This window comes from Delphinapterus leucas, chromosome 8 (assembly GCF_059928025.1).
Source record: "Delphinapterus leucas isolate spDelLeu-1000000601 "Yukka" chromosome 8, BTC_Dleu_Yukka2, whole genome shotgun sequence".
In the NCBI taxonomy this organism is placed as follows: domain Eukaryota; kingdom Metazoa; phylum Chordata; class Mammalia; order Artiodactyla; family Monodontidae; genus Delphinapterus; species Delphinapterus leucas.
This window is the reverse complement of record NC_143136.1, coordinates 111562383-111583220: the sequence shown is the minus strand read 5'-3', so window position 1 is coordinate 111583220 and position 20838 is coordinate 111562383. Positions and strand designations below refer to the sequence as shown.

Sequence of the window (20838 nt, the reverse complement as noted above, 5' to 3'; positions counted from 1 at the left end):
GGCCACGTGGCCCACAAAGCCTAAAATATTTACCATCTGGCCCTTTACAGAAAAAGGTGGCCACCCCCTAAGTTAAATGATCTACAGAACTAATCGCACATCTATCTGGAGATGTGGGTGGAGGTGGAGGCACCTGAGGTGGAGGCACAAGTTACATGTCGGCATCAGGGCCACGACAGCACAGGGGAGCAGCATCCTCACTGGAGGGGTTGGGGGTACAGCAGAGGTGGGGGGGGTGAGAAGCAGTGTGATAAAAGGCAATGGAAAGAGGGGGAAAGAAATTTAATGCCAAGAGAGGGTCAATAGACTATCTTAATAAACTTATAGTAATAGTAAACAAACAAAAAATGCCCTGTAGAATTGACAGCAAGGTCTTGAAGAGAAATTTGTATACCCAAGTTCATAGCAGCATGATGCACAATAGCTAAACTGTGGAGGCAATTCAAGTGTCCACTGACAGATGAAGAAGGAAACAGTACACAAGGAGTGCACAAGGGTTCCCTTTTCTCCACACCCTTGCCAACACTTATCTCTTGTTTATTTTTTATGACAGCCATTCTAACAGGTATGAGGTGATATCTCATTGTGGTTTTGATATGAATTTCCCCCATGACTAATGATGTTGTGCGTCTTTTCATGTACCTATTGGGCACCTGTATGTCTTCTGTGGAAAAACATTTCTTCAGTTCCTCTGTTCATGTTTTAATCAGATTGTGATTTTTTTTGCTATTGAGTTGTAAGATTTCTTTATATAATTTGGAGATTAACCCCTTACCAGATCTATGATTTGTACATATTTTTTCTCATCCTATAAATTGTCCTTGTATTTTGTTGATGGTTTCCATTGCTGTGCAGAAGGTTTTTATTGATTTTTTAAAAGATTTTTTTTGATTTTAAAGTCTTTATTGAATTTGCTACAATATTACTTCTGTTTTATGTTTTGGTTTTTTGGCTGTGAGGTATGTGGGACCCTAGCTCCCTGACCAGGGATTGAACCCACACTTTCTGCATTGGAAGGTAAAGTCTTAACCACTGGACCACCAGGGAAGTCCCTGTGTAGAAGCTTTTTGGTCTGATGTAGTCCCACTTATTTATTTTTGCATTTGTTGCCTTTGTTTTTGATGTCAGATCAAAAAAATTGCCAAGACCAATATCAAAGAGCTTACTCCTTATGTTTACCTTCTAGGAGTTTTATAGTTTCAGGTCTTTTTTTTTTTTTTCTTTTCTTGCGGTATGCAGGCCTCTCATTGTTGTGGCCTCTCCTGTTGCGGAGCACAGGCTCCGACGCGCAGGCTCAGCAGCCATGGCTCACGGGCCCAGCCGCTCCGCGGCATGTGGGATCTTCCCGGACCGGGGCACGAACCCGTGTCCCCTGCATCGGCAGGCGGACTCTCAACCACTGCACCACCAGGGAAGCCCTAGTTTCAGGTCTTATGTTCAAGTCTTTAATCTGTTTTGAGTTGATTTTTGTGTACAGTGTAAGATAGTGATCCAGCTTCATTCTTTTACATGTGGCCTGACCAGTTTTATGGAACAGACTATCGTTTCTCCATTATATTCTTGACACTTTTGTCTTAAATTAATTGACCATATATGTGTGGGTTTGTTTCTGGGTTCTCTATTCTGCTCCACTGATCTACGTGTCTGTTTTTATGCCAATACTATACTGCTGGGACTTCCCTGGTGGCGCAGTGGTTAAGAAACTGCCTGCCAATGCAGAGGACACTGGTTCAATCCCTGGTCCGGGAAGATCCCACATGCTGCAGAGAAACGAAGCCTGTGCACCGCAACTACTGAGCCTGCCTTCTAGAGCCTCGTGCCTAGAGCCTGTGCTCAGCAGCAAGAGAAACCACCGCAATGAGAAGCCCACTCACCGCAATGAAGAGTAGCCCCCGCTCGCCGCAACTAGAGAAAGCCCGCATGCAGCAACGAAGACCCAACACAGTCATAAATAAATAAATAAATAAATAAATAAATAAATAAATAAATAAATAAATAAATAAATAAATAAATACCGTTTGGATTACTATAGCTTACAATATAGTTTGAACTCAGGAAGCTTAATGCCTCTAGCTTTGTTCTTTCTCAAGGTTGCTTTGTCTATCTTTGTCTTTTATGGATCCATACAAATTTCAGGATTGTTTGTTCTATTTCTGTGAAAAACTGCCACTGGAATCTTGATAGGATTGCACTGAATCCATAGATTGCACTGGGTAGTATGGACATTTTAACAATATTAATTCTTCCAATCTATAAGAATGGAATATCTTTGCCTTTATTTGTGTCTTCTTCAATTTTTTTCATCAATGTGTTAATAGTTTTCACTGTACAAGTCTTTTGCCTTCTTGGTTAAATTTATTCCTAGGTATTTTATTTATTTATTTTTTTGGCCATGCCACATGTCATGCAGGATCTTAGTTCCCTGACCAGGGACTGAACCCGCACCCTCTGCACTGGAAGCTTGGAGTCAACCACTGGACTGGCAGGGAAGTCCCTATTTTATTCTTTTTGATGCAGCTGTAAATGGGATTGTTTTCTTGATTTCTTTTTCTGATTGTTTTTCTTAGTGTGTAGAAACACAACTGATTTTTATACATTGATCTTATATCTTGCAACTTCAGTGAATTTATTTATCAGTTATAACAGTTTTTTGGTAGAGTCTTTGGGGTTTTCTATATACAATATTATGTCAGCTGCAAGTAGAGACAGTTTTACTTCTTCCTTTCCCATTTGGATGCCTTTTATTGCTTTTTCTTGTCTTGCTCTGGCTAGGGCTGCCAGTATTATGCTGAATAAAAGTGGCAAGAGTGGGCATCCTTGTCTTGTTCCTGATCTCAGAGAAAAAGCCTTTGGCTTTTCACTATTAAGTATAAAGTTAGCTGTGGGATTGTCTTATGTGACCTTTATTATGTTGCAGTATGTTCCCCCTGTACCCAGTTTGTTGAGTTTTTGTCATGAATAGATATTGGATTCTGTCAAATGCTTTTCCTGCATCTATTGAGATGATCATATGATTTTTACCCTTCATTTTGTTAATGCGGTATATCACACTGATTGATTTGTGGATACTGAACTATCTCTGCATCCCTGGTACAAACCCCACTTGATCATGGTATATGATTTTCTAGTGTATTGTTCAATTCAGTTTGCTAAAACTTTGTTGAGAATTTTTGCATCCAATATTCATCAGTGATATTGGTAAGTAATTTCCTCTTTTGTAGTGTCCTTGTCTGGTTTTGGTGTCACAGTAATGCTGGCCTTGTAAAATGAGTTTGGAAGTGATCCCTCCTCTTCAATTTTTGGGAAGATTTGAGAAGGATTAGTATTAATTCTCCTTTAAATATTTGATAGAATTCACCTGTGAAGCCATCTCTTCCTGGACTTTTCTTTGCTGGGATGTTTTAAATTACTGATTCAATCTTCTTCTGCTCAGATTTTCTATCTCTTCATGATTCAGTCATGGTAGGTTGCACGTTCTAGGAATTTATCTGTTTTTTCCTAGGTTATCCAATTTGTTGGTGTAGAATTGTTCATAGTCTCATGATCCTTTCTATGTCTGTCGTTCAGTTGTAATGTCTCCTCTTTCATTTCTGAATTTATTTATTTGAATCTTCTTTTTCCTTAGGTAGTCTAGCTAAAAGTTTCTCAATTTTGTTTATTAAAAAAAAAAGCAGCTCTCAGTTTTGTTAAGCATCTCTATTGTTTTTATGGATGTTATTTCATTTATTTCTGCTTGGCTTTTTATTCCCTTCTTTCTGCCTACATTGGGGATAGTTTGTTCTTTTTCTAGTTCCTTGAGGTAAAAAATTAGGTTATTTGATATCTTTCTTTTGTCTTAATGTAGGCATTTATTGCCGTAAACTTCCCTCTTAGATCTGCTTTTGCAGCATCCCATAGCTTTTGATATATTAGGTCTCCATTTTCATTGGTTTCCAGATACTTTTGGATATCCCATTTGATTTCTTCTTTGACACGCTGGTTGTTCAGGAGTGTTTATGTAATATCCACATATTTGTGAATTTTCCAGCTTTCCTCCTGTTATTGATTTGTAGTTTCATACCACTGTGGTCGGAAAAGATACTGGGTATGACTTTGATCTTCTTAAATTTGCTAACGCTTGTTTGTGACCTATCGTAAGATCTATCCTGGAAAACGTTTCCTGCACACTTTAGAAGAATGTGTACTGTGCTGCTGTTGGATAGGATGTTCTGTATATGTTAGATTGGTCTAACACAGGGTTCAAGTTTCATGTTTCCTTGATTTTCCGTCTGGATGATCTATCCATTGTTGAAAGTGGGGTATTGAAGTGTTTTACCATTATTGTATTGTTGTCTATTTTTTCCTTCAGATCTGTTAATATCTGCTTAATATATTTAGATGCTCTGATGTTGGTATGAATATATTTGTGATTGTTATATTTTTGATGAATTGACCACTTTATTATTGTCTAATGACCTTCTCTGTGTTTTGCTACTGTTTTCAGGTTAAAGTCTACTTTGTCTGATATAAGTATAGCTACTCCTGTTCTCTTTTGGTTCCCAATGGCAAGGAAGATCTTTTTCCATCCCTTCACCTTGAGTGTATGTTTCCTTAAAACTGAAGTGAGTCTCTTGTAGGCAGCATATACCAGGGTTCTATTTTTTAATCCATCTAGCCACTCTATGTGTTTTGATTGGAGAAATCAATCCTTTAACACTTAGAGTAATTATTGATAGGTAAGGACTTATTAATGCCATCTCATTAACTGTTTTCTGGCTTATTGGAGTTCCCTTGTACCTTTCCTTCTCTCTTGCTGCCATCCTTTGTGAACTGCTGATTTTCCATTGTGATATCCGTTGATTCCCTTCTCTTGTTTGTGAATCTACTGAAGGTTTTGTTTTGTGGTTACCATGAGGCTTACATTAAGACATCTTAGAGATATAAATTTATTTTGCACTCATAACAATTTAACTTCTATTGCACACAGAACCTCTAATCTTTTATTCCCTCCTTTATTTCATATTTTTGATGCCACAATTTACATCTTTTTCTACTGTGTATCCATTGATCAGCTGTGGTAGCTATGGCTCTTTTTTAAGACTTTTATCCTTCAACCTTTATACTAGAGTTAGGTAGTTAACACACCACCATATTACAGTATTCTGTATTCAGTATTCTCAATCTGACTATATGCTTACTTTTGCCAGTGTGTTGTATATTTTCATATATTTCCATGTTACCAACCAGTGTCCTTTCATTTCAGCTTGAAGAACTCCTTTAGGCATTTCTTGCAGGCAGGTCTAGTGGTGATAAACTCCCTCAGCTTTTATTTGTTAGGGAAAGTCTTGTTTGTTTGTTTTTTCTGGTCCAGGTCTTTTATTTTCTTTATACCCATCATGCCATGAATTCATAGGGAATGGGCTACAACAGTTCAGGCTCCTGTCCATTGGTTCTCACAAAGTGTGCTTCTCTGGGTGGAGCAGGCTGGCGCTTCAGTTGAACCCAAGTCCCTTTCTCTTTGGCTTCCTTCTTTTTCTGATCATTTTCCTTCACCCGTTTCAGGAGGCTGTCTTGGCTCTTAGAGTCCTTAATATGCTCGATACGCTCATTAATTCTCTTGGCGAGAATCTTGCCCTTGTTTGCTTACAATGATGCCAACAGCGTGCTGGGTTAACATTGCAGACTCTCCCAGTTTTGCCGTGGTAACATTTGTGGGGCATTCCTTTTTGAACAGTGCCCATTCCCTTGATATCTACAATAACACCTTTCTTGTAGATTCGCATGTATGTGGCCAAAGGAACAACTCCATGTTTTCTAAAAGTCCTAGAGAACGTGTAGCAGGTGCCCCTTTGTGTTGGTCATTTTGGCAAATACATTTTCATATAATTTCTGTGGCAAGGAGACCGAAGAATGCTTCAGATAACCCATCAAAGCATAATCACTGTTACAACGAATGCACACTTCACTTTAAATGGTGAGAAGAATGCCTGAGAAACAGGGGGAGGGATAGGAGGCTCCGGGAGCCACGTGCGTAGGGAAAGTCTTTTTTTTTTTTTTTCGGTACGTGGGCCTCTCACTGTTGTGGCCTCTCCCGTTGCGGAGCACAGGCTCCAGACGTGCAGGCCCAGTGGCCATGGCTCATGGTCCCAGCTGCTCCGCGGCATGTGGGATCCTCCCGGACCAGGCCACGAACCCGTGTCCCCCGCATCAGCAGGTGGACTCTCAACCACTGCGCCACCAGGGAAGCCGATGGGAAAGTCTTTTTCTTGCCTTCATTTCTGAAGGGCAACTTTGTGGGGTATAGTATTCTTGGTAGTTTCTTCCATTCAGCACTTCAAACATATCATCCCCTTTTCTCCTGGACTGCAAGGTCTCTGTTCAGAAATCCATTGATAGCCTTATGGGGGTTTCCTTCTATGATTTTTTTTTTCTCTTGCTGCTTTTAAAATTCTCTGTCTTTGATTTTAGACAGTTTTATTATAATGGGTATTGGACAAGATCATTTTGGACTGAAATTTTAGGGTAACCTATGAGCTTCATGAACTTGGATGTCCAAATCTCTCCCCTGGTTTGACAGGTTCTCAGCCATTATTTCCTTTACATAAGCTTTCTACTCCTTTCTTCCTCTCTTCTTCTCCTGGGATTCCAATGATGCCTACATTGTTTCTCTTAATGGTGTCATGAAAGTCCCACCAGCTTTCTTCATTCCTTTTCGTTCTTTTTTCTTTTTGTTCCTCACACTGGATATTTTCAATTGATCTGCCTTCAAGCTCACTGATTCTTCTGTTTGGTTGTCTGCTGTTAAAGCTCTGTGCGGAATTCTTCAGTTCTGTCATTTCATTCTTCAGCTCCAAAATTTGTTTGGTTCTTTTTTTACATCTTCTATCTCTTCATTAAACTTCTCATTTTGGTCTTATGTTGTCTTCCTGATATCATTAAATTGTTTATCTGTGTTCTTTTGTAGCTAAGAGTCTTTGGAACAGTTATTATGAATTCTTTGTTAGGAAATTCAGGATCTTTATTTCTTCGGGTGTTACCGGAGGTTCTTTTGGTGGAGTCATGTTTCCCTGATTCTTCATGATCCCTATAGCTTTGCATGTCTGCACATTTGAAGAAGCAGTCACCTTTTCCAGACTTTACGGGTAAGGGAAGACTTTCACCTAGGGGTGGGGGCATGCTGGAGTGCGCTGTGGCCCTCGGTCAGTGGTGCGGGGCACCAAGAGCAGGCGCATACGGTGGCACCAGGTCCGGTGGGGCATGTCTTTTGGCTCAGGTTGCTAGGGTCTACATCATCAGCAACTGTGTGTTCCATGGTGAGTACTGCTGAGGGTCCATAGTGGCCGCAAGGGGTACTGAGGTCCATAGTATCACTTGGGGTCAAGTGGCTAGACACCAGGATAGGCAGAGATGGTGGCCAGAGCCAATGATGTGCACACACTCAGCTCTGAGGGCCAACTGCAGGTGCCTATATAGTTTCAAGTGCCTATATAGTGCCTGCCAGTTGCAGACACACAGACAGCAGTAGGGGCCAAGGCAAGCAGCAAGGGCTGGGATGAACTATAAGCTCACTAGCAGCTGTGGGATTCCTACCATGGCCCTGCGGTAGCTGCACACCTCCCAGCCCCACAAGCCATGCACAGTGTAAGGGAGGCTGGTGACGGGTTGGGCCAGGGGTGTGCAAGTGCATAGCTCAAGTGGCTGGCGGCAGGTCAGTGCAGCAGGGCAGGCTAGTGACAGAAGACAGGGCCTGATCCAGACCAACATGTAGCTGTGGAGGCTGGTGGCCGGAGTGCTCTCCTGTGGCTGCCAGGATACCCGCTCCCAAACTGCACATTGCAGTGGAGGCCTGCAGTGTGGAAAGGCACAGCTGGAGGCACTAGCTGCAAGGAAGCACATTGTGGCGGGGTCAGCTGTGGAGGTGTAGGCTGCTGTCTTGCACTCACATGGCCACAGAGGGCTGCTTGCTGCCCGTGCGGTTCCCAGGCTCCCCAAGTGCAGGGGAGGAGAGTGGGGAAATGGAGCAAGGAAGGACTTGGGCTTCTGGCATCAGTGAACGTGAATACCTGTAGGGCAAAAGTTGCTGAAATATGCAGGGGTCCACGGTGGTGAAATCTGCTAAGTTTTTCTGCAGAGCAGGTCACTGAGAACCACACTCACTCCCACTGCATGGCTGCCACTGGTATCCCCTGCTTTTCTTCCTTGCTCCCAGCCATTTCAATACACTTCAGTTTTGCCAGTCTGGGTGGGAGCTTCGTGTGGTGCTCTGAAAGTCTTGGGGAAACTGGTCACTTCCTCCATTCTTCCTTTCCTGGCCAGGGGAACTCTTCCTATCTGGGAAGTTCCCTCATGGCACTGAGCAACCCCGACTTGGGGGAAGGGATAATGCAGTCAAAATGAAGCTGTCTTCTTCCTTCTTTTTCTTGCAGTTATTCTCAGGTTTTTGGTTCCACTGTATCACTAAATTTTCTCAAGTGGACTCCGGAGCTCTCCCAGAGCTGTTTTCATTAATGGATAGCTAATTGTTAATTATTGTGGGGAGATGGAGACTGAGTTCTTCCTTTCCAATCTGGATGCCTTTTAATGCATTTGCTTAACTAACTGCTTTGTGTAGAACCTCCAGTACCATTATGAATAGAAGTGGCAAAAATTGGACATCTTGTCTTGTTCCTAATCTTAGGGGGAAAGCATCTAGTCTTTAACCAGTAAGTATGATGTTAGCTGGGGCTTTTCCATAGAGATCCTTTGCAAGATTAGGAAGTTACCTTCTATTCCTAGCATATTGATTGTTTTCATCATGAAGGGGTGTTGAATTTTATAAAATTGTTCCGTGTCTGTTGAGATGCAGTGTTCACCCTTTATTCTATTGATGTGGTGTATTACATTATTTTATTTTTGATGTTAAATACACCTGGCATTCCTAAGATAAATCCCACTTGGCCATGGTATATAACCCCTTTTATATATTGCTGGATTCAATTAGAGTATTTTGTTGATGATTTATCCATCTATATTCGTAAGAGTATTGGTTTGTAGTTTTCTTGCACTGTGTTTGGTTTTCTTACCAGGGTAACATTGACTTCATAGAGTGAGCTGAGAAGAAATCCCTCCCTTCCTATTTTTTGAAAGACTTTGTGAAGAATTGCTATTAATTCTTCTTTAAATGTTTGGTAGAATTCACCAGTTTTACCTAAGCTTTTCCCTGATGCAGATTTTTTTATTTACTAATTCAATCTATTTACTTGTTATAGGTCTTTTCAGATTTTCTATTTCTTCTCAAAACAGTTTTGTTAGTTTGTGTCTTTCTAGGAATGTGTGCATTTCACCTACATTATCTAACTTGTGGGCATACAGTTGTTTATAATATTTGCCTATAATTCTTTTCATTTCTGTACAGTTGGTAGTAATATTCCTCTTTCATTTCCGATTTTAGTATTTTTAGTTTTCTCTCTTTTTTGCTTTGTCAGTCCAGCTAAAGTCTTATCAATTTGGATGATATTTTCAAGGGACTAACTGCTTTTATTGATTTTCTCTATTGTTTTTCTATTCTCTATTTCATTAATTTATGTGCTAATCTTTATTATTTCCTTCCTTCTATTTGAATTTGTCCTCTTTTTCCAGTGTCTTAAGATGGAAGGTTAAGTTGTTTATTTTGAGATCTTTCCTTTTTTTTTTCAAGGTAGGCATTTACAAATATAAATTTCTCTCTGTGTACTGCTTTAGCTGAATCCTAAATGCTTTGGCATGCTGTTTCTTCAGTTTTATTCATCTCAAAGTATTTTCTAATTTCCCTTGTGATTTATTTTTTTTAATATTTATTTTTTGGCTGTGTCAGGTCTTAGTTGCAGCACGCGGGCTCTTTGTTGCGGTGCGTGGGCTTCTCTCTACTTCTGACATGGAGGCTTCTCTCTAGTTGTGGTGCGTGGGCTCCAGAGCATGCGGGCTCATTAGTTGCGGCACATGGGCTCTCTAGTTGTGGCACACGGGCTCCAGAGTGCACGGGCTCAGTAGTGGCAGCACACAGGCTCCCTAGTTGTGGCACGTGGACTCTCTAGTTGCAGCGTGTGGGCTTAGCTGCCCCACGGCACGTGGGATCTTAGTTCCCCAACCACGGATCGAACTGGTGTCCCCTGCATTGCAAGACCAATTCTTAACCACTGGACCACCAGGGAAGTCCCATGATTTCTTTTCAGATCCATTGATCATTCAGTAGTAAGTTATTTAATTTCCATATATTTGTGAATTTCACCAAGTTCACTGATTTTACTTTCTAATTTCATTCCACTGTGGTCAGAGAATGATTTCAACCCTTTCAACTTTATTGATGATTTTAACGGCCTACCACATGGTCTATCCTGAAGTATGTTCTACGTACACTTGGGAAGAAGATGAATTCTGCTATTGTTGGGTGGAGTGTTCTAAAGATGTCTACTTTATCTACTTGGATATAGTGTCATTCAAGTCTTCTATTTCCTTCATGATCATTTGCCTAGTTTTTCTATCCATTATTGAAAGGGGGGTACTGAAGGCTGTGACTACTATTGTTGAACTTTCTATTTCTCCATTCTGTCAGGTTTTCTTTTATATATTTTGGATCTCTGTTTTTAGGTACCTATTTGTTTATAATTGTTATGTCTTCATAACGGACTGCCCCTTTTGTCATTATAAAATGTCTCTCTTCATCTCTAGTAACTTTTGTTTTGTTTTGTTTTACAGTCTATTTTGTCTGATACATAGCCTCTCCAACTTTCTTATGGTTACTATTTGCATAATATATGTTTTTCCTTCCTTTTACATTTAATCTATTTGTATCTCTGAATCTAAAGTATGTCTGAAGTAGAAAGAATATAGCTAGATCTTGTTTTTCATTCTGCCTGACAATCTTCGCCTTTTAATTGGATTGTTTAATCCACTGACATTTAATGTTTTTATTGATATAGTTAGATTATGTTTGCCATCTTACTTTTTGTTTTCTATGCTTCACGTCTTTTTCTTGTTCCCTATTTCTCACTGCTTTCTGCATTAAGTGAATCTTTACAGTGTGGCATTTTAATTCCTTTAATGATTTTTTTCACTATACTTATTTTAAGTTATTTTCCTTGTGGTTTCTCTAAGGCTTATGAGAATACATTTCAAATTGATACTAACTTAACTACAGTGAGATACAATAACGTTACTCTTATATAGTTCTATTTCCTCTTCTTCCTTTGTGTGTGTGTGTGTGTGTGTGTGTGTGTGTGTGTGTGTACACACACACACATATATGGTGTTTATTAAATCTGTTTGCTTATGTGCATTTTATTGAAAATGAGGTTTAACATTAGTGGAATAAATTTATTTTCCTATGTATAAAGTGGCACTTTTTGCCCTTTGTCATTTTATCTATTGGGGTTTTCATATTATTTTGGTCAATTTAAGAAATTCTTTTTTTTAATATATATACATTTTAAAAATTTATTTATTTAATTTATTTATTTTTAGCTGTGTTGGGTCTTTGTTGCTGTGTGAGGGCTTTCTCTAGTTGTGAGTGGGAGCTACTCTTCGTTGCGGTGCACGGGCTTCTCATTGCAGTGGCTTCTCTTGTTGTAGAGCATAGGCTCTAGGCACCCAGCCTTCAGGAGTTGTGGCTCGTGGGCTCTGGAGTGCAGAGTTGTGGCGCACGGGCTTAGTTGCTCTGCGGCATGTGGGATCTTCCCGGATCAGGGCTCGAAACCGTGTCCCCTGCGTTGTTAATGGGATGAGGTTGCTAGAATTACACAGAAACATCCTTCTTATTTTATCTTTTAGTGTAGAAAATTAACCTTTTCATTTTTATTGCTTCCAATGTTTGAAACTTCTTAACCTTCTAAGATCTGAAACACATTAAAAGTTTTCCTACACATGGACCATAAACTCTAGGTACATAGCTAAACTTTTTTTTCTCCTTTTTTACAGATAAAATCTCTGTATGACTTACTCTGGTTTGTGCTAGAGATGCGGGTTTGTTCAATGAATATCAGAGACATAAACTATCTGTAGCTACATGCCACAGATACTCAGGTAGGTATTAGTGGAGATGCCAGTTAACACACTGGGTTCACTTCGGCTTTACATAGCATACTCTGCACTGCTGAGTGAGATAACACACCTCAACATATCAAATAATGTCATTACACAAATCAGGCACTGAATGTAATATCAACAAACGATTCAATGTTGTATTTGTTTCTATTTCACACTTGGATGGCCATCCTGTACATAATGCTTAATTCACTTAGATCACATTTTGATGGTGCTATGATTAGGATTTAAACTGATGTTCCTACAAATTGTTTACCAGTTTTCCCAAAACTATTTATTAAAAAAAAAAAAAGAAAAGAAACCCTCTGTTTTAAACTGGAGATATGACAACTAAATGCAGATACTAGGCTACATCTTGCACTAGAAGGAAAAATAATGGTATAAAGGATGGTGGTATAAGGATAATGGTATAGAATAATGGTATAATGGTTAACTTAACAAAATTGGAATGGGGAAGGCAGATTAGAAAGATACATTTATTATAATAATGTTAAATTTATCAAAATTGATGATTATACTATTGTTATGGAAAGGATGTCTCTCGTCTTAGGAAATACAAGTCAAAGTGTTTAAGGGTAAAGGATCATGATATATGTAACTATTGTCACATGGATCAAAAAAAAAAATCCAAAAAACAAAACAAGCACCACATTCATAATAGAAAAGTGCTTCTCAAACAAAGGTGATTTGCCCCACAAGGGGACATTTGCTTATGTCCAGAGACATTTTGGGGAGAGGGAGCTACCAGTATCTGATGGGTGAAGGCCAGGGATGCTGCTAAACACCCTACAAAGCACAGGTTAGCCCCCCAAAACAAAGAATTATCTGGCCCCAAATGGTGATAGCATCAAGGTTGAAAAACCCTGATACAGAGAAAGGAAATGATGGAGCAAGTGGGATAGAACGTCAACAATCGATGTATCTGGGTGAGGTGTATATGGATGCTGTTTTAATTTTTCTTAACCTTATAATTTTTCTGTAATTTGGAAATTAATTCCAAATAAAACATTTTTAAAAGCCTTTTTAAAAGTACTTTGTTGTGATGATTACTTTATCATACATTAAACCACTGCAGTGAAAAGTGGAGCTATTTGGGAACTCTCTATTCTATTTCACTGATATTAGACATCTTTTTTCCCAGTGCCACATTCTTTTCATTTCTGTTTCTATGTAATTCTAGCAACCTCATCCCATTAACAAAAAAAGAACTTCTTTTAAATATACATATACCTATGTACCTACATATTGATATCTTTACTTTTTCCAAATTAATTTGTTTTCTTATTTTTAAAAAAACATCTTATTGGGATCCTGAGTTGAAAACATTTTTTTAATCCAGAATGCCATCTCACATGGTTCTTTGGGAAACGTCTCCTGAAGACCTGAAGCAGTGAACATTTCTAGTGAGGAGTCTTTGAATTATCAAAGTCCTTAAGAATTGACAGTTCTTTGGAAATTAATGAAGCAAGGCATTTTAATATGTGTGCATTAAAAGTGCAAAGATCATATGGTTGGGTTGTTTATTTGCCTGATTATTTTTCAGGAAACAGTGAGTGAGGCTGGGCTCTGAGAAGCTGAAGTGGTGATTCCCCAATGAGAGCCCCACTCATGTAATCTAAGCTTTTCAGGGCCATCTAAAATGCAAAGTGATGTTAAGCCACACGTGATACTAAGCATATGTTTGGATTAGAACAATGTACTACAAACACATTTTCAAAGGTTCACACGTGGAAAACGCTTTTGTGCTTTTTAGGCCACAGAACCTTAAAGCCTAAGCGACGTTAAGGTACGCAATTAAATACATCTACCATAGACACACTTCTCTGCAAGGATCTGGAGCTCTGTCTGGAATACAGCAGAATACCAATATATCAATGAATTAGAAACCTGGATGCTATTTCGCTTCTATTCTATCTCTGTTTATTAATGATTTCTTCAAAGGTAAAATAATATAAATAGGTTCACAAGAGGATATGTGTTAATATATTTAATAAATGTCTCATAAAATCATTTTCATAGGTAAGCCAAGTGTAATAAAGAGAAAGACCTCATTTGTGGTAGCTGGCTGCTTTCGTGTCCCCAGTTCTCTCTTTTCCCTTTTGCCCTATATCCGGGTAACCTGATAAGAAGGACAGCTCACACCCTCAGGCCCTTGGCACTAAAACTTCAAATCATGTAAGCCCCAGACTGAGCATGGGAACCTCCACCTGGCTCACTTCGTAACTGCAATAAAAACTCAAGGCCCCGCGTTGCTCCTGTTCTACTCCAGACCAAACCAGAGCTATTCTCCTCGGGTGATACATTTGCTATTGGCTGTTGTGAGTCGTGAATCCTTTTACACAACCCACTGGAGCCCATGTGTCATTTGTCCCAACCTCCATAGTCTCCTGAGATAGGGGACTGCCCAGCATCCAGCAGGGGATGCTAGGGACCCAAATAAAACACCAACTGACTAGTTTTGCTTATTGATTTCTCAGAATCACTTGCCAAGGAGCTAGGAAGACTCCAGTCTCTAGGAAGTCTTCCAGAGCAAAGACCAGGAGAGTGATGACATCATGTTGGTATCCATGAATAAGTAAGGATTTGAAATATACTGAAGCAAATGTCTAAGACAGGGTTAATAATTCATACAACTAAATCTGAAGGGATAAAAATTAAACCATATGGAATGCAATACTGAAGACATATCTTCAGTTACACTTCTACTTTTATTATTTTAACAGAAACATTTAAAATGAAAAGTTTTCTTATACCTAAACTACACATTAAAAAGCAAAACACAGAATCCCAGCTCTCACCCAAATGGCACTCCAAGGGCACCAAGAGGAGTCACCAGCACTGTGGGGACCGCCGTGTAAGCCAGGAAGTTTCCAATCTGGCCAACAGCCACTGTCAAGAGAATCACAAGGGTATCACTGCAATTACAAAAATCTCTTTGAGCATTCATCACAGAGTTGAATTTTGCAAGACTGTGCTCTGAAAGGGCTACTTCTTTCTCATTACTGGTGAGGAAGGAAATATGGGGCATCATTTGCATGATTAAGAGTCCTAAGGGCAGAGGAGAGCAGGCCCCATAGTGTCACTGGCCCAATTAGTTTCAACCCTCTATGGAAATTCCCAGTCTAACCAGCAGTGACTGACAGTGGGTACAAGAGTATATTTCCACTTTCTTCTTAACACATCCCTGTTTTAAGATAGATCATGTAGAGCTTTCCATGTCCCTTCAAGTGGCCTGGGATCTATTCCAGTGACACACTGCTGGCACATCAAGTGGAAACACTACTGCCTGTACAGGGCTGTGCCTGGGGCTGCACTGAGATAGACAGATAGACAGACAGATAGATAGATAGATAGATAGAGCTTAAAAATGAGTTCTTCAATGAATCAATGTCTACTAGAAAATTTCTTGCCTAAAAGACAATGTGTGACAAAAAGACCTCAAGATATATCTGAAATATCTAACAGAATTTTTCTTTATATATGTAAAGGTCTGAACTCTAATTTTATTATTTTTATATTATAACACATGACCTCTGATCTGGTACTTAAGGCTGAGTGAAGAAACTCCTTTGTAAAACCAGTTGTGTGGGGCACAAGCTCACCAAATGCCCACAGCCCAACTACAAATGAGGAAGCAGGAGCTGCTTAATTTCTTCAGACCCAGGACAGTCTGACCTGGACAAAATTCAGGGCCAACAGCAGGCAGCAGGATCCTCTGCCTTCACCCTCCACTGTCACCCACCATCCCCATCCTTATTCCAAAGAACAAGCTAAGCTCATCCCACCCCCTCCATCCAGCCCTGACAGATAAATGACTGATCTTACAAAAGGAGACCAAGCTCTTCACCACAAAGAGTACTTACTTGCAATTGTTCCTGCCCACCATACAATGTCTGTTAAATAGGAGGTACCTGTAAAAGAGTGAGACAAAAACATCAGGAAAGTACGAACCAAGAGGTTTACAAGCTACACACTTAAAAGAGGAATTTTTAAATAAAACTAAAATTGAAAAGAATGAATGCCATACTTTTATTCACCCTACAAAGAAACTTTAAAGTAGTCTATAAAAGAGCAGCATGAGAAACGATTAAAAGTGGCAAAATACTTTCTGCAATCAACACAAGCTGACCCAAGCAAATAAAATCTTTATAAATTGTACTTTATTTGGGAGGGGGGCTCAACACATCAGCTAGAGACAAATATTCTTTGGAGTAACTTTTTATATGTTGATTTCAAACGAGATTTGACCTTCAAAGTCCAATTCTCTCATGCATTTACTGAAACCCATTTATATGATAATTTTTCTAGTACAGGGTTCTGTGACTTGCTACTTTAACAGGTTCATAATGTAGAACCTTTGTGATATGGCTCTTTTTGCAACCATGTGAAAATGGTTGAAAGCAGACCCTTACACTCACTCAATGATCGGACATTGTACACAGTGGTTTCCCTCTTACTCTCTTGGATTACCCTCTTATGCCCCAATGCATGCCAGGGCAGGCAGAGATGGGAGCAGGTCTCCTCGTCACATCCATCTCTCCTTTTGTCCTTCTTCAGGTATGTCAAAATGCTCCTAGTCTAACAGGATTTTTTCACTTCAGACTAAAACACCTAATCTATTTGGATGTTTTAATTCGCAGTAATTTGGTATAATGAACATAGGAAGCCAGGCTGCTTCTTTGAGGAGCAGAGCTACAGGTATTTAAAAAGTACTTTTAAGAAAATGAGACCAATAAGTAATGATAGAGTGGAAGGAATGGTCTAGTTCAAATAGCACCATGTGGTAACATCACAGTAAAAACTGATTCAGGCAAGAACCATCAATCGAGACTAAAATAAGTGAATGAAAGTTTGCTGAGGGACAGGATTGCCACATAACCTCCATGAATCACCTCCACCAGCTTTTTTATTAATCACAAAGAGAAAAAGTTATCTTTACAGTACTCTAAGACCCTGACAGACATCACCTTAACTAAGTGGTCAAAGTTGACACCATCAGCAGTGGGACAAACCAAATCCTGCGCCTCCTGAGGGCGCATTGAGAAAGGCAACATCACATCTGCAGTACGCCTGCCAGACTGCATCACCTGAATCTAATCATGAGGAAATTGTGAAATGGTCCACATATCAGCTGGCCTGTACGCTTCAAAATCGGCAAGGTCATGAAAGACAAAGGTACTGTTGCAAATGACAGGAAACTAAAGAGATGTGACTAAACACATGATGTTAGATGGGAAAAAAAGGCTGCTATAAAGGACAACATTGGGGCAACTGGCAAAACTTCAATATGGATTGTTGTAGATAATTGAGTAACAAAACCCTTTCACTTTCTGCATGAGAATGCGACTATGAAGCTGACAGCCATGTGGCCAGGGGACAGCACTTAAGGTAAAAATGACCTCTGATGGGCTAATGGCATCTGACTGGAGGTTGGGCTCCCCTGGTGCAATACCTCTGAGAATAGGAACAGCTCTTTCAGGGCCTGGGAGTCCTGCCTCTATGACTTTATACTGGAGGGCATGAGGCTTGTAAGGCTGGGCAGCTGTGACACCGTCTGCTGCAGTTCTGCCTCTGGGCCCCTAAACCATGCTCTGCCTCTGCTACCAGGCTCCAACAGAGAGGGCCTGACACTGGCTGTGGCTCCTGTCCCGTGTCCCTCTGAGTCTGTCTGATACAAATGTGGCCCATGATGTCCTACATATCAGAAAGTAGAGCTGAGCTGAAGAATGCCCTGCAGTGAACACTGCAGAACAATGATCAACTATTAGTATAGAATCCTTGTTCAATTTCCCAAATGTGCTAAATCACACTGTGGCTATTTTAGAGCATGTCTTTTACTTACATGTGGAATCTGAAAAAAAAAAAAGACACAGAATTGTCAAAGCAATCCTGATGAAAAAGAACTAAGCTGGAGGCATAATCCTCCCAGACTTCAGACAATACTATAAAGCTACAGTAATTAAGACAGCATGGTACTGGCACAAAAACAGACAGATCAATGGAACAAGATAGACAGCCCAGAAATAAACCTATATACCTATGGTCAATTAATCTTCAACAAAGGAGGCAAGAATATACAATGGAGAAGACATTCTCTTCAGCAAGTGGTGTTGGGAAAGCTGGACAGCGTCACGTAAATCAATGAAATTAAAACACTCCCTCACACCATGTTCAAACATAAACTCAAAATGACATAAAGACCTAAATATAAGACATGACACCATAAAACTCCTAAAAGAGAACATAGGCAAAACATTCTCTGACATAAATCATAGCAATATTTTCTTAGATCAGACTCCCAAGACAAAAGAAATAAAAGCAAAAATAAACAAATGGTATCTAATCAAACTTAAAAACTTTTGCACAGCAAAGGAAACCATCAAAGAAACAAAAAGACAACCTACGGAATGGGAGAAAATATTTGCAAATGACACAACCAACAAGGGCTTAATTTCCAAAATATACAAACAGCTTATGCAACTCAATATCCAAAAAACAAACAACCCAATCAAAAAATGGGCAGAAGATCTAAATAGACATTTCTCCAAAGAAGACATAAAGGTGGCCAACAGACACGTGAAAAGATGCTCAACATTGCTAATTATTAGAGAAATGCAAATCAAAACCACAATGAGGTATCGCCTCACACCCGTCAGAATGGCTATCATCAAAAAGTATACAAATAATAAATACTGGAGAGGGTGTGGAGAAAAGGGAACTCTCCTACACTGTTGGTAGGGATATAAATTGGTGCAGCCACTATGGAAAACAGTATGGAGGTTCCTTAAAGAACTAAAAATAGAGCTATCATATGATCCAGCAATCCCACTCTTGGTTATATACTGGGAAAAGATGAAAACTCTAATCTGAAAAGATACATGCAGCCTGATGTTCACAGCAGCATGAGTTACAATAACCAAGACACGGAAGCAACCTAAGTGTCTATCAACAGATGAACAGATAAAGAAGATATGGGGTGTGTGCGTGTGTGTGTGTGTATACACACACACACACACAAAATGGAACATTACTCAGCCATTAAAAAGAATGAAATATTGCCATTTGTAACAATGTAGATAGACCTAGAGAATATCATACTAAGTGAAGTTAAGTCAAAGACAAACATTATATGATAACACTTACATGTGGACTCTAAAAATAATGCAAATGAATCTATATACAAAACAGAAAAAGACTCACAGACACAGAAAACAAAATTATGGTTACCAAAGGGGAAAGGGAGGGGCAGATAAATAAGGAGTATGGGGTTAACAGATAACACATTACTATATATAAAATAGAAAAGCAACAAGAATCTACTGCATAACACAGAGAACAATATTCAATATCTTGTAATAACCTATAATGGAAAATAATCTGAAAAAATACATATAAATAACTGAATCACTTTGCTGAACACCTGAAACTAATATTGCAAATCAACTATATTTCAATTAAAAAAATTTTCAACAAAACCAAATTTATAGATACAAAGAACAGATCAGTGGTCTTTATTTAATTATTGTTATATATGTTACATTTTTTATGTTACAAACCCAACAATATATTGTTGTAACTTATAATAAAGGTAATGTTAACTTTGTTATTTTATATCCTAAAGAAGCTTAGAAAACAAAGGAAATCAAGTATAAACTTATAGTAGACCTTTTCATTGTTATAAAATGTCCTTCTTGGGCTTCCTTGGTGGCGCAGTGGTTGAGAATCTGCCTGCCAATGCAGGGGACATGGGTTCGAGCCCTGGTCCGGGAAGATCCCACATGCTGTGGAGCAACTAAGCCCATGTGCCACAACTACTGAGCTTGCGCTCTAGAGCCCACGAGCCACAACTACTGAAGCCTGCATGCCTAGAGCCCGTGTTCCACAACAAGAGAAGCCACAGCAATGAGAAGCCCGTGCACCGCAACGAGGAGTGGCCCCCGCTCTCCACAACTAAAGAAAGCCCGCGCGCAGCAAAGAAGACACAATGCAGCCAAAAAAAAATGTCCTTCTTTGGCTACAGTAACAATTTTTGCCTTAAAGTCTGTTCTGTTTCATACTAGCATGGCCACTCCTGCTCTCTTTTGTGTATAAGTAAATATTATTGCTTATTATTTAAAGTAACTGTGAACACATTTCATTCTAGATCTTGAAGCTTGTTTTTATAGCAGATGCACACAATAATTTACTCAACAGCTTTTCAAAATTCTATATATAATATTCAAAAGATTTTAGGGACTCTGAGATCAAGGAATCAGTCACAATCTTTTCTGTTGGGGGTCTATGCTGGGGGCAGGGAAAGGCCAATTCCTTTTACTGTGATGAATACAGTTTTGTCCTGAGTGCTTACGCAGTCATGGGATCACTGCTACAGCAGCAGCTAGAATGTGGGCAACACTCGGGCAGTGAAAGCTTATCCAAGGATGCCAGCACAATGGGACCCACTGAGGCTCTCCTCTTTCACTGCTATAGTTTTCCCCACACCATTAACTACCACACAGCACGTGCTTTTGACAGTCTGAAATGGACTGTCACTAATACGGGGAAGAACCTGGGATACCACGTAGCCAGGGCTAGAGAAATAACAAGCCTTTGGTCTCCCTTTAGTCAAAGGGTACAGGTTAGTTCCAAGTGTTTAGGGTCCTCCCACTCATACTCCCCAGGAGGAGCTTGTGTTTGCTGAAATCCAAAGGTATTGCGATCACCCTCACCTTTTAAGCCAATATTAGGCAAAATTTTTCTGCTTCCATGGACATTAAGTAAGTTAAGATTTTCTGTCGGGATACTTGCCCCACACCCCTAACT

At 39.6% G+C, this 20838-nt stretch overlaps 1 protein-coding gene and 1 pseudogene across 2 annotated transcripts in view; both read right to left on the bottom strand.

Moving 5' to 3' along the window:
• The window catches only part of NIPA1 (NIPA magnesium transporter 1), a 41729-nt gene that overhangs the window by 10446 nt on the left and 10445 nt on the right, over nucleotides 1–20838 (bottom strand). The window contains exons 2-3 of the mRNA XM_022590510.2: nucleotides 15900–15947; nucleotides 14835–14925 (exon numbers count right to left, since the gene is read on the bottom strand). Coding sequence (XP_022446218.1) covers nucleotides 14835–14925; nucleotides 15900–15947 — 139 coding nt within the window. The remainder of the gene's footprint in view (nucleotides 1–14834; nucleotides 14926–15899; nucleotides 15948–20838) is intronic.
• On the bottom strand, nucleotides 3662–14925 carry LOC149748613 (large ribosomal subunit protein eL21 pseudogene; annotated as a pseudogene). Its single transcript, XR_016394198.1, has 2 exons — nucleotides 14835–14925; nucleotides 3662–11722 (listed from the first exon to the last, which is right to left on the bottom strand). The product of XR_016394198.1 is annotated as a large ribosomal subunit protein eL21 pseudogene (transcript).